General features: G+C 35.8%; 1 protein-coding gene across 14 annotated transcripts in view; it reads left to right on the top strand.

Annotated features, from left to right (window-relative positions):
* TRDN (triadin) overlaps window positions 1-8,164 on the top strand; it is a 411,085-nt gene extending 402,921 nt beyond the window's left edge. For all 14 annotated transcript variants that reach the window (XM_066248538.1, XM_066248533.1, XM_066248536.1 and 11 more), the window contains 3 exons: window positions 146-184; window positions 2,769-2,807; window positions 6,117-8,164. In XM_066248538.1, the coding sequence (XP_066104635.1) occupies window positions 146-184; window positions 2,769-2,807; window positions 6,117-6,256 (218 nt within the window). In that variant the 3' untranslated portion in view covers window positions 6,257-8,164. The remainder of the gene's footprint in view (window positions 1-145; window positions 185-2,768; window positions 2,808-6,116) is intronic.
* The last annotated feature ends 5,488 nt before the right edge of the window (window positions 8,165-13,652 follow it).

The following is a 13,652-nucleotide window of genomic DNA, read 5'->3' as shown; positions in this document are numbered from 1 at the left end:
AGGCTTTGTTTGTATGGACACTAGATGATGGGTTTATAAGTCAAGAGATCCTATGACTGCTAAAACACACTAAAATTGATACTTTCTCTTTGGGAAATCTGCAAAATAGACTATGCCTTTTTTCTTTTTCTTTTTTACTCTCTAGAAGATTTTGAAGATGTTCCAGCTTCAAAGAAAGCTAAAGGTGAGCTTAACTTAAATTCACTTATGGATTATTTCCTAACACCTTAATATTTTGATTGTCAAGTTTATTTAATTATTCTTGACCTAGCCCTTACCTTTTCCTAAGCAATGTTTATATAGTAGACTTACTTTTTAAACAAGCAGCTTTTTTTATTATTATTTATATATATGTGTGTGTGTGTGTGTGTTTGTATCTTCATATATTGATGTTACTAGTTTAACACTAATTTACAACTAATTATTAGATGCATTTATTGGCCAAGCTGCTTACCAAAGCAATATTTCAAAGTTATCATATCACAAAGGATTATCACAAAGGATTATCTGACAGCAGAAGAAGTGCATAAATGTTTAAATATGAGTTTGACATATTTTTATCACAAAGAATTAAGGCAACTTGCCAATACTAGCAGCAACAGTATAAAGGAAAGAAGGAGGAGGGGAGGAAGGAAGGAAAGAGGGAAGGAAGGAAGGAAGGAAGGAAGGAAGGAAGGAAGGAAGGAAGGAAGGAAGGAAGGAAGGAGGGAGGGAGGGAGGGAGGGAGGAGGGAGGGAGAGAAGAAAAGAAAGAAAGGAAAAAGTGTCAAACCTCAGAAAATTGTGGTACAATCAAATACATAATCTTGAGCAAGTCTTTCAAGGACTAAACTTCTTTATCTTAATTGAAAGGGTTTCAACTAATTTGATGTAGTTTTCCTCTGTTTCCTGGCCTAATAGTTTGGCTTGTTATATAACAGATATTTTCTGTTCTACTTCTAATCTTGCCTGTGGACATTAAGAGTTTGCCCAAGGGTTCTTTTTACCATGAAAATATAAGTTCTGTGGCAGGGCCCAGAATTAATTAACAGTGTCAAAATAGTGCTTTGAGAAAAGACACAAGGAATTGATTACCTGATTCTTCTGAGAAATGATTCATACTTCTCTCAAGATACATTTTTGACTACTGAATTCTTAGATTCTTTAAACAACTAAATTATTAAGAACAATAACTCTTAATATGTTTTTGACTTCTGGATCATTACTTCTTAAACTATTTATACATGAATCACCTGATAATATTGTTAAAATGAAAAAGTCTGGTTTGGTCCCTAAAATATATATTTATATCAATTTCCCAAATGATGGTGAAACTACTGATACATACATAGATCACATATTGACAAGGAATATTCTTTTTTCTTTCTTTCTTTCTTTTTTACTGAGGAGAGACAGGGACAGACAGGAAGAGAGAGAGATGAGAAGTATCAACTCATAGTTGTGGCACCTTAGTTGTTCCTTGATTGCTTTCTTATATGTGCCTTGACTGGGGGCTCCAGATGAGCCAGTGACCCCTTGCTCAAGCAAGCAACCATGGGCTCGAACTAGCAACCTTGGGCTTCGAGCCAGCAACCTTTGGGCTCAAGTCAGTGACCATGGGGTCATGTCCATGATCCCATACTCAAGTTTGTTACCCCATACTCAAGCTGGGGAGTCCATGCTCAAGCATGTGACCTTGGGGTTTCAAACCTGGGTCCTCAGCATCCCAGGCTGATGCTCTACCCACTGTACCACCACCTGGTCAGGCGATAAGGAAGGTTGTTGAACTCATTTAGAATTTGATAAGATCTAAAACCTAACTTTGATGAAACATATCACATACACATATATTCACATCTTAGCATTTCAGGGTTTTACAGAAACCCTACCCACCAAAGCCCATCTATGGAAACTTTGTTAAGAACTTCTAACCTGAAGAAAGAGGTTCAAATGAATAGCTTCCTATTATCTGGCACTAGATAAATATATGATGCATATCTCAACAGCAAAGAAGACCTTACATCAGATACATAAGGGATGAAATCCAGGACAGTAGTCTGCTACTATTCTTTTGTGGCAAGGATGATCACTAAAAACTTATGGCCTTCCCAAATTTAGAATTATTTTGACTAAAATGATCATCTTATAACCAGATTCTACCCTTACCATATTATAACTCTGAGCATCAAAGTTATTGTATCTTTCAAAAAAGGAATGTGTGCCTTTGGCTAGGTAGCTCAGTTGGTTAGGGCATCATCCCAATATGCCAAGGTTTCAGGTTTGATCCCAGATGTGGAATACATACAAAAATCAACCAATAAAAGCATAAATAAGTGGGACAACAAAGCAATGTTTTTCTTTCTCTTTCTCTCTCTCTCCCTTTTGAAGGAAGGAAGAAAGAAAAGAGGAAGGAGGGAAGGAAGGAAGGAAGGAAGGAAGGAAGGAAGGAAGGAAGGAAGGAAGGAAGGAAGGAAGGAATATGTCTGCTAACTCTCACCCACAAACACCCAACACATCAAGAATAGTTTCGTAGTTGAAAAATTGCCTGTAGCATGCTGTATTCTTTTCTTTCCCTGGTTCCTCTTTTATCACTGGCTCTTGTTAAACTTTATTGTGAATGATTGAACAGAATCTGAATAAAAACCTAGGGTATATTATAAGGAGGGCAAGTAGTTCCTGATTCTTTGTACTGTGCACCCATTTAGACATTTTCAGTGTCCTACATATTTACTGTAATAATAGCTGAGAATGCAAAAGTTATTTATGTCTATATATTTTTTTATCCCCTAGAAGAAACTGAAGATGTGTCTACCACAAAGAAGCAAAAAAGTAAGTTTATAATTGTGTTAAAAGTGTTCAGTGAATCTATGGTAACAATGCTACATATAAATTAAAACTTTAAACATTCTGAAGACCAGATTCAGACAAAAGATTTTTAGCACAGATACGAAGAATAAATATTATAGTAGGTCATTTATATTTCAAAGAGAAGTTCATCAAGTTTTTTGTGTAAGGCAAAAGGCACATATTTGGAAGAATTACAAAATAATGACTGAAGTGGCATTTATCACAAACCATTCTATACAGCTCTGATACTGAGCACTTCAGTTGAATCTGTGCTTAAATGTGTATTGCTGTCTGCTTTATGAAAAAGACAGCTGAAGTGATATGCTGAGCTTTTTACATCAAAAAGAAGAACTGCAGGTTTAGTTATTGATTGAGAGTTCTTTTTTATTTTTCTAGATATATAGTAGGCTCTTAATATTCAATTTTGGGTATCATTGACTTCAGAATGCAATCAGTATTCATATGCAGTTATAAAATTCAATGTCCAAGATTCTCATTATTTCCGTATGTCAAATTAGACATTTTTCTTCAGATAAAGCAGTACCAACTGAATACCAGTTTTAGATTCATATATGCATTAAAATTATTGCTGGACAGAATAAAAGAAGCAATTTTTAAAATAGACATAAGTGGAAATTGTTTCACATAATGCTTTTAAAGTACAGACATTTATCTCAGGAAAGAATGTCAATGTTCTTTCTCTAGGTTTTATATTTCCATAAGAAATTATAAAAAAAAGCCCTCTACATTAACAAATGCCTTCTACTCTGTAGTATTATGTGATTCATGGAACAAACATAAATGCCTACTGTTTCCCAAACTCTGTTTAAAAATTAGAGATACTCATTATAATCTTTCCAATGATTACGTTGTGAGAAATACAGGGAAACAAGCCATCTTAATGATACTTTTTAGTTATTGTTGCAAAATCCATAAAGTCAATCTGGACATGTTTCTGATTTATACAACAACACTTACCCAATTGTATATCTACTGTAAACAACATGTGGCTGTATCACATAAACACTTGAAATCTCTCATTTTATAAATAAATATTAAAACATAATTCAATGATAAGTAGATTGGACCAACGTCTATTTCCTGGATGGGATACTGAATTGTAATTTGGCAAAGATATTACCAGTGGGGGTAACTGGGTGAAGGATACGTGGGATCCCTCTGCATTATTTCTTACAATTGTATGTGGCTCTTCAATGGTATATAAAAAAAGTTTAATTATAATAAATAAATAAACAGTTCAATATTTTTACTAAAAAGATATCACATATTTTAATTCATTTGGCAGACTTACTGTAGCAAAACACTATTTCCTGTTTTCATCTTACTGTGAAGTATTCCTATAGTCTGATACTCATATTTTAGAGTTTTTATATAAACTCTAAAATATGCAGCTATAGTGACAATTTCATTAATAGCCTATTCCACACCAAATTAAATGAATGCATCAAAACAGAACCTACTCCTGATAACGGTCAGCTGGAAGATAGACTGTCTTTGATAGACTCTTCTACTTATAGCAATGGTGCTCACATTCCTCCTTAATTCAGGCCTAGCTTTATTGCCATTATCGCCGTCCTTCTCACGAGCCTGTCTATCCCCCAAGCTGCCACAGCCTTGGGGGTTGGGATGAGCTGTGCTACTATATCTGTTTGGTACCAAAACAAATTGAGAAATATTTTTGTGTGAGATGAAGCTAAAAGGATTTTATTTTCCCTTTCAAGATTTCTCCAAACTGTTTTCATCATTGAAAACCCAGCGATTGAAGTCAGTTGACACTCAGAGTGATGAAATCAAAATAATTTCTTGCTGCTTCCTCAGCTTTTTTTTTTTTACCCAGGCTTTTCTTTATTCTTTATTTCCTTTATCTGGCCAGCTTCCCCTTACTACTAGCTTCAGTTATCATTCTCTTTCCTGGCCATGGGCAAAAAGTCGGTGGTTGGCTGACACAAGGCAAATGGATAGGATGGAAAATCCTGAAGAGTCAATAAGCATCCATGAAGAGAGGCTAAACTCACCATCCTCGAACCAAGATGCTACCGGAGAGCATCAGCTTCCTGGGTCAGGTGTTCACACTTGTATTCATTTAGTACATGGCTTCACTTGGCTTTAAATCCCTTCCTGTGGTGCTTTCTCCTCAGACAACAGAGCTGCAGGCATCCCCAAACTATGGCCCGTGGGCCTCATGCGGCCCCCTGAGGCCATTTATCCGGCCCCCTGCCACACTTTCGGAAGGGGCACTTCTTTCATTGGTGGTCAGTGAGAGGAGCACTGTATGTGGCCGCCCTCCAACGGTCTGAGGGACAGTGAACTGGCCCCCTGTGTAAAAAATTTGGGGACCCTGACCTAGAGGCACTGTCATGATGAGTTATTATGTCATCTCTGGAGAGCACTTGCCTCCAGAAAAATGGCAGGTGGAAAACTTCAAAATTTTAGGAACCACAAGGCTCTCTGTGGTATTATTAAAACACTAAAAAATAAAATTAAAATCTTGGTTATTTTGCATATTGATAAACTGGTGTTTTGAAATCTGTTACTATAAAAGTTTTTTGTTGTTGTTGTTTTTTTTTTGTATTTTTCTGAAGCTGGAAATGGGGAGGCAGTCAGACAAACTCCCGCATGTGCCCAACCGGGATCCACCTGGCATGCCCACCAGGGGGCGATGCTCTGCCCATCCGGGGCATCGCTCTGTCACGACCAGAATCACTCTAGCGCCTGGGGCAGAGGCCAAGGAACCATCCCCAGCGCCCGGGCCATCTTTGCTCCAATGGAGCTTCGGCTGTGGGAGGGGAAGAGAGAGACAGAGAGGAAGGAGAGGGAGAAGGGTGGAGAAGCAGATGAGCGCCCCTCCTGTGTGGCCTGGCCAGGAATCAAACCCGGGACTTCCGCACGCCAGGCTGACGCTCTACCACTGAGCCAACCAGCCAGGGCCAAAACAGTTTTTCTGAATGCTGTACACATCAATAGATTTCTATAAACACTTTTTATGCTAGGCCATTATTTTTTTTTTATCATTTAGTAAGGGCTTATTATGGACCAAGAAGTGTTTTATGTATATTTACTTATTACTGTCCACATTTCTTTGAGGTTTTAGTTGATGTCTTGATTTTACATGTGAGGAATCCAAGACCCAATGAGGTTTGGTAACTTGTTGGTCATCGCCAGGGTGATCTGGCTACAGAGCCCATGTCCACATGCATTGTACGACATTGACTTGCTGTATTTCACCTTTGTTCTGCTTGTTTTAACATGTTATCATTCTTTATTTCTTAGGTCCCATCAGTTTCTTCCAGTGTGTCTACTTGGACGGTTACAATGGCTATGGATTTCAGTTTCCTGTCTCTCCTGCACAGCGCCCTGGAGAGAGCTCTAGCCCGTCAGGTCCTCCAGGACAGAAGCAACAGGGGCAATAGACACACATGTGCAGCCATTATAAGTGCTTTAAGACTTTGAGAATAAGATCTTCCATTTGCCCACAATGGCACAGGCAATTGAAATAAGAAATTCGGAGAATTTCTTTGAAAATATTTTACTCTTCTGCCTGGTGTAGAAAAAATAAGTGAGTAAAGGAATTGAATAATAAGCAGACATGTTGAAAGGTCAAGAATCTGTTATTTGTATTTATTGCTGCCATGGGTGCTTTTATTTTTCTATTTCTACTCACTGTCGGGTTGTTCACAAATGAACTTAGAGTTTACTTAATAATGGTTTTTTAAATGTAACTGACACAATCACAAAATCAAATTTCTGACTTCAGTTAGATAGGTATTTTTAAAGGAAAACACAGACTATACTTTAAGTTTAAGAGTACAGGAGCTTACATAAAAGCTACTCTTTTACATCATGTACTTATCTAATATCAATTTACCAATAAGTTGATGTTTAATCTTATTTATGTCTATTTCTTGTTAGTTGTGGCTATCCTCTAAGACTGAGTGAGAGTTACACTAAAGAGCCACAGTTCAAAATATCTCTGAATTTTAGACAAGACAGAAGGAATAGAAATGTTTGATAAATCTTATGTCTAAGATTTGTCTTGAATTGTAATTAAGGCATTTGCTCTAGTGGAAATATACCATCCAGTTAGGCAAGTCTGGTGAATCATTTGTGTAAAATAAAAGCAAATAAGATGTAGAATTTTCAAATTTCTCCAGACTGCACCCTAATGAAAATACCACCTGGGCGAGATTTTAGATCAATCACTATATTTGCATAACAGATGCAAAAGTATTTTCATTTCATTTTAATGGGATCCTTCTGTGCAATTAAATAGCTTTTCTTTCTCAAAAAAGAAAAGTATGATTGCCACCAAAGTTGAAGGAATACATTTTAAGCATAAGTGCATCATGAGATATCTTACTTGTCTTTTAGGTAATTGGTTATCAGTGCCAATGAAATGAATGACAATCTTTAACTTACTTGACGACACATCAGTGGGTATGACTATTGTGGTTTTGACATCTTTTATCATTCAGTGATATAAACACTTGTATTCTTTATCACATTTTTCTATCAACTCTAAAAGTCATGCCACTGTGATCTTTTTATGTTTACAATTGTCAACTCAACTTATGATGAATTAACTCAGGAAATAAATTGAGTTATTTTTTTCCTAGCATTATACTCACCTTCTGGCAAGGTAGCCAGAGTCAATCCTAGCCAAGTGATTTATTTTATTTATTTTCAAAGACTGTAACTAAGTTCTTTAATTCCAAGATTTAAAACACTGTTTTACTAAAATATCATGAGGCTAAGGCATTAGTAACATGTTTGTTATTAATAATGGATTTTCAGTGACTTTTGTGAAAGAAGTTGGTCTTGGCAGCCCCATGCTGGTAGACCTAATTTACATAACAAAAGCCAACATTACAATGTACCAAGACTGATGACACTCCTTATGGAGGGGCCTGAAAATGTGTACTGTCAGAACTGATCAGATGGTACCATTTTACAAAGCTCCTTCCTTCATATAACAATGGAAACTTGTCTAGGACAGTAGATAGAGTTTATGGCTCAACTGCTCCTTCAGCTTGTTCAGTTTAGTGAGTCGAGGAAATAGAAAATATAATAGTTTTTTAGATTTCACAGAACAGAATGATTATTAATTAATTCTTTCATTCAATGACTATTCATTGAATATTTACTCTTTCTAAAATATTGTGTTAGGCACTGGACTGTATAAGAAAAATATCAGAGATAAAGTCTATAACCAGTATTATCCTCACACAATGTGCAGCCTCAGAAAATTTAACAAACATACTTTACTTGTCTTCCAGTGTGTAAGACAGGGATTGCAAGCCAACCAACCTGGTACACAGATATATAGTGGACACTGACAGAATACCTTAATCTGAATATGATATCAACATTGATTTCTAAAGTACCACTTTTAGAAATTTTCTCTCTGAGTGATTTTCTACATTATAGTATTGCTTTTTTCACTCTCATTATTTAAACTATTTAATAAAAAGTAAAATATGATAACTTGTTGTAATTAGGATTTAGATAAACCAATTAGGATTAATTGTTAATAATAATAATCAATTGATTGTTAATAATAATTGTTAAGGTTTAATGCTTAAAGTTACAGTGATGATAGCACTTGAAAAAATATTCACTAAAATCTCATCTGTTTGTATGGTTCCACCAAATAAAGTATTTCTGGTCCTTTTAAGTTTGTGTTTACATTTTAAATGGAAAAGATAAATGTTTGTTCAAAACTTTTTACCTTCAATAGCTCTCTCCAAATTCATGTCATAGTGGCCATGAATATGTAAGCATTTAATAACTGTATTCATCCTCCATTATGTCCAAATGATATGAGCTGCACAGACAAACATTTTACTCTCCCTGACTCTTTGCCTCTTCTTAACAGATGAAGGCATGTAGCAAATAAATAATTACCTAAGAATTTTTATTTACATTTAGTTTTCTAAATCTAATAAATCATTCCAATGGGGTAAACCTTTTTCAGAATAATGCCCTTGCAAAGCATCTGTATACCGATTCATTCTGGCATACCCTTGTCAAACCCTAACAAAAATACTTTTGGAAACTGTGACTATATATTTAAGGACTTAGATTATTTCCTTAAGTTATTTCACTGGAAAAGAAACATGGAGAATAATGAATGTTTTTGATAATGAAAACTTAGGGACCTCTAGCCCAACTGGCATATACAGAAACTGGACCTAATTCCTAGAGAAATGAATAAATGTATGCAATTCACTAATTGCATGAAAGCCAGACCTAGACACTTGGTATGCTAGCTTAAAACTACATCCTCAGTATGTTATTACAAACTTTGGCTAACTTATACAATGTTTCAAAATCTATTCTTTTGAATTATAAACAGTGTCAGGAATAGCCCTAGGTGGAAAGATTTAATATTTTCTTTCTACATGAAAAGAACCTTAAAAGTGAGCCATATTCCAGAGCTTTAGAGATGAAAAAATGAATCTCAGAGAGGTTAGGTGACACACCCAGGGTCAAATTCCTAGTTAGTAATAAAACTAGATTGAGAACTCAAATCTTCTGCTTTCTAACCTTCTGTATATCCTCCACCCTCTGCAACTCCACGTGATGTCTCCACCATCATAAACTTTCCTCTGTAGTTTGCACAATCACGAACACATGGAAACTCAACTCAACTTTCCAGGCACTGACCTGATGAACTCTTCATCGTGTTCCTTTCAGGACAATACTGTTGTTACCTGTGCCTTTCCTAATTAACCCTTAAGTCCATAAAACATGCTGTAGATGCATTTTTCATATGTATAAAAATATATAGTTCTATTTTTCCATACTATTTAGCTGTAAAAATGTCACAAGTCACTGAAAGACTCCAAATGTTTCCCCAAATAAAAACAAAATAAACCAAAACAGGAAAATCTTTATAAATTAATCACAACACATCCAAAGATGTGGGTTAACAAAATAAGTTAAAAAAAAACAGATGCTTACAAAAACACATTCAGATTTTAAAGGAAAGCTTATTATAAATACTGAGAATTAGTACATTTGATTATTATTTAAGAGTCATACAAATTCCAGAAAGAAGCACATGTTAACAAAGTGGCAAAGAAAGAAGTTCTTGGTTTCTTACAGACACATTCAGCTCCCAGCCATGTGCCCTTTGCAACACCATCAATTCCTTTGGTTCTGTGTTGAACTTTTAGCAAGAACTGTTTGTACCAAGTCATTAGTGCTATCTTGCTTTTTTTCCCACCACATTCAAAGCTCTTCTCAATAACTTAATACAAGGTCCGGAAATATACTCCATGCCTCTGAGTAGAATCGCAAGGCCAGGTGTGTTTTCAAAACAAGTATGCTGTGGTGGTGGGCCCACTGAACTATGGGCCCTCAAACTCAATATCAGACTCTAATTCTATCTAGGATTAACTCTGGTCATTTACCTCTTCCTCAGTTCTTTATCTCTAAATAAAAAATAAAAATTCTAATGGCTAAAGCTCATCTTTGGTGAGAAAAGATATGAAAAAGTACCTTGTAAGGTGATATCATTGTGTTTTTTTATTTTTATTAATTTTAATTTATTGTGTTTACATGGTTTCAAGTGTCCCACTGAATATAACTCCCTCACCCCCACCCCTGTGTCCCTTTTTATACCCCTTTTGCCCCCCTCCCCATAACTCCCTCCCTCCTTCCCTCTAGGATTTGCTGTTCTGTTATCTATATCTCTGTGTTATGTATATGTAGTTTCACTAATCCCTTTACCTTCTCTGATCCATCCTCTCATCCCCCTTCCCTCTGTCTGCTGTCCCTCTGGTACCTGTGGTGTCATTGTTAAGACCTTTCAAATTCCCTTCAGGTTTTGTTATTGAATGATCCCGCTATGCCCTGCACTGAAGACCTAGTGTTTTCAAGTGGCATAAGCCAAAACAGCAAATTAAAGTCACATCTGTATGAGTCAAACAAAAAATAGGAACATTGCCACTAACAAACACAGTTTTGCTTAAAAAAATGTCCACTGTTTTACCATTTTCATGAAGTTCCTCTAAATCAGTGACAGATACCCTTCAATCCACTGAATCAGAACACAGAGAGCTTGTAAGGTGCTCATGAAAAAGTGGTACTCTGAATGGAATGCTGAAATGGAACACAAAGTGACTCACATACCCCAAACACTGCCATAGAACTGATCATTCAATAGTTGGTCTAAAGGTGTTTCAGAACTGTAAGTGAAGATAGTGTAAAAATAAATAGCAACTGTAACATCTTAAAACATTTAGCATATGTCTTTGCTTAGGGAAGAAGCATCTCTCCTTTCTCTGTCTCTCTCTCTCCCTCTCTTTCTCTCTCTTTCACAACACACACAAAGACACACACATAGAACTCAATGACAAGTCATTTGTTTACTTCTATATATTTCCATTACGAAAAGAGTTTGGATGATCTGAATGGAAATTGCACTCTTTCCAAAGGAGACAATATTTTACAGAAAAGACAATTCTAAATTTTGACATATTGGAAGAACAATGTAAAAATTAAATAAACTATTTTTATCTTCAGAATATTATTAAAAGTATTTTAAATTAAGTCCAATTATAAAATAATAAGTCATAAGGGTATAATGTACACAGTATAATGTCTATATTTAGTAATACTATATTGTATATTTTAAAGTTGTTAAGAGAGTAGATATTAAGAGTTCTCATCACAAGAAAAACATTTTGTAACTGTGTATGGTGATGGATGCTAACAAAACTTATTGTAATCATTTTGCAATGTTAACAATATTGCATTATTATATTGTGCACCTGAACTTAATATGATGTTATATGTTAATTATTCTTTTTAAAAAGTAGAAAGAAAATCAAGGTCATAAAAAACCTTAACAACATTATTACATTACTGGACCTAATAGATGTATTAAAATATTACATTAAAAATTAGTGGAATATACATTTTTTCCAACTGCACTAGAAATAGTCACAAAGATAGTTTATATGCCAGGTCATAAAATAAGTCTCAAACAATTTAGCAAAATTGAAACAATATAGAGTATATTCACTGACCACAAAAGTAGAATAAGAAATCAATAAAAATATATATGGAAAAGCACAAATTTATGCACATTACACAACACATTCCTAAATAATCCATAGTGGGTCAAGTAAGCACTGCATGATAATCAATGAAAAAAAGGAAATAAGGGTGGTGATGTCCAATCAGATTCTGTCATGACAAGTTCGGCAGTGCCCAACAGATACATAAATTTAATTAGTAAATAATTGTGTTTTTAAAAGAATGAAATGGCATTTTTTTCTTTCAATTAATATATATTATTTTTCAAAGAGCCACTAAATTGTTAGCACATAAATACTTATAAATCCTTTCTACCTACATAATTAAAACTTTATATATTTCTTTTGACCTAAGGGCCACAAATAAATGGTTGATAATACAGGCTCTGCGACATAACTAAATATGGAAATGTTTGTTTTCTGTGATTCCTTGAAAATATTTTATCAGCACTACATTCATTTTATTTATTATTATTATTATTATTATTATTATTATTATTATTTAACTAGAGAGGAAGACAGGGATAGACAGATAGGAAGGGAGAGATGAGAAGCATCAATTCAGAGTTGAAGCACCTTAGTTATTCATTGATTACTTTCTCATACATGCTTTTAAGGGCTGAGCGGGGCTTATAGCTGAGCCAATGACCCCTTGCTCAACCCACTGACTTTGCACTCTAGCCAGCAACCTCTGGCTTTAAGCCAGCGACCTTTGGGCTCAATAGCCATGGGGTCATGTCTATGATCCCATGCTCAAGCCAGTGACCCCACATTCAAGCTGATGAGCCCTTGCTCAAGCCTGATGAGCCCCTGCTCAAGCTGGTGACCTCGGGGTTTCAAACCTGGATTCTCAGCATCCCAGGCCCACACTCTATCCACTGTGCAACCACCTGGTCAGGCTGGATTTTCAATTGACTAATCTTCTGTTATGGAAAATATTCTTCTGTTTCTTTATATGTTCAGTAATATTTATTTAATGGTGGCTATTTTGTACATTGTTTAATCCTGAAATTTTTGTTTTCCTTAAATAAAAGTGTTCAAGTTATTTCTGGAAATCAATCAAGTTGTTTATGGGTTAGCTTTTTTCTCTCAGATTTCCCTTTATCTTTGATTATCCATTGCTTTAGTCTTCTACCATCTGTAGTCTTCACTAAATATGTTGGTGTTCACTAGGGAGTCTCTATTCTGGCTGGTCACAGTCTGCTGAGAATGCTCAAGGAATTGCTCAGGATCCAATGCTGTCATTGTTATTTCTCTTGCATCATGGAATTCTGTAGGTAACATACAGATTAGTATTCAGCAACTGACTCCATATTTTTATTATTATTATTATTATTATTATTATATTCTTCCGAAGTGAGGAGGGGGCAGACAGACTCCCGCATGCACCCGACCTGGATCCATTGGCATGCCCACCAGGGGGCAGTGCTCTGCTCATCTGGGGCGATGCTCTGCTGCAACCGGAGCCATTCTAGTGCCTGAGGCGGAGCCGCTCTCAGCGCCTGGGCCATCTTTGCTCCAGTGGAGCCTTGGCTGCGGGAGGGAAAGAGAGAGACAGAGAGAAAGGAGAAGGGGAAGGGTGGAGAAGCAGATGGGTGCTTCTCCTGTGTGCACTGGCTGGGAATAGAACAGGGGACTTCCACATGCTGGGTCGATGCTCTACCATTGAGCTAAGCCAGGGCTGACTCCATATTTATTAAAACTGTTTTTTCTATACCTCCTTCTCACCAATACTCTACTATTCAATCTTCTTTCATTTCAATCT

The sequence above is a fragment of the Saccopteryx bilineata genome, chromosome 12, assembly GCF_036850765.1.
Source record: "Saccopteryx bilineata isolate mSacBil1 chromosome 12, mSacBil1_pri_phased_curated, whole genome shotgun sequence".
Lineage (NCBI taxonomy): Eukaryota > Metazoa > Chordata > Mammalia > Chiroptera > Emballonuridae > Saccopteryx > Saccopteryx bilineata.
This window is presented reverse-complemented; position numbering and strand designations above follow the sequence as displayed.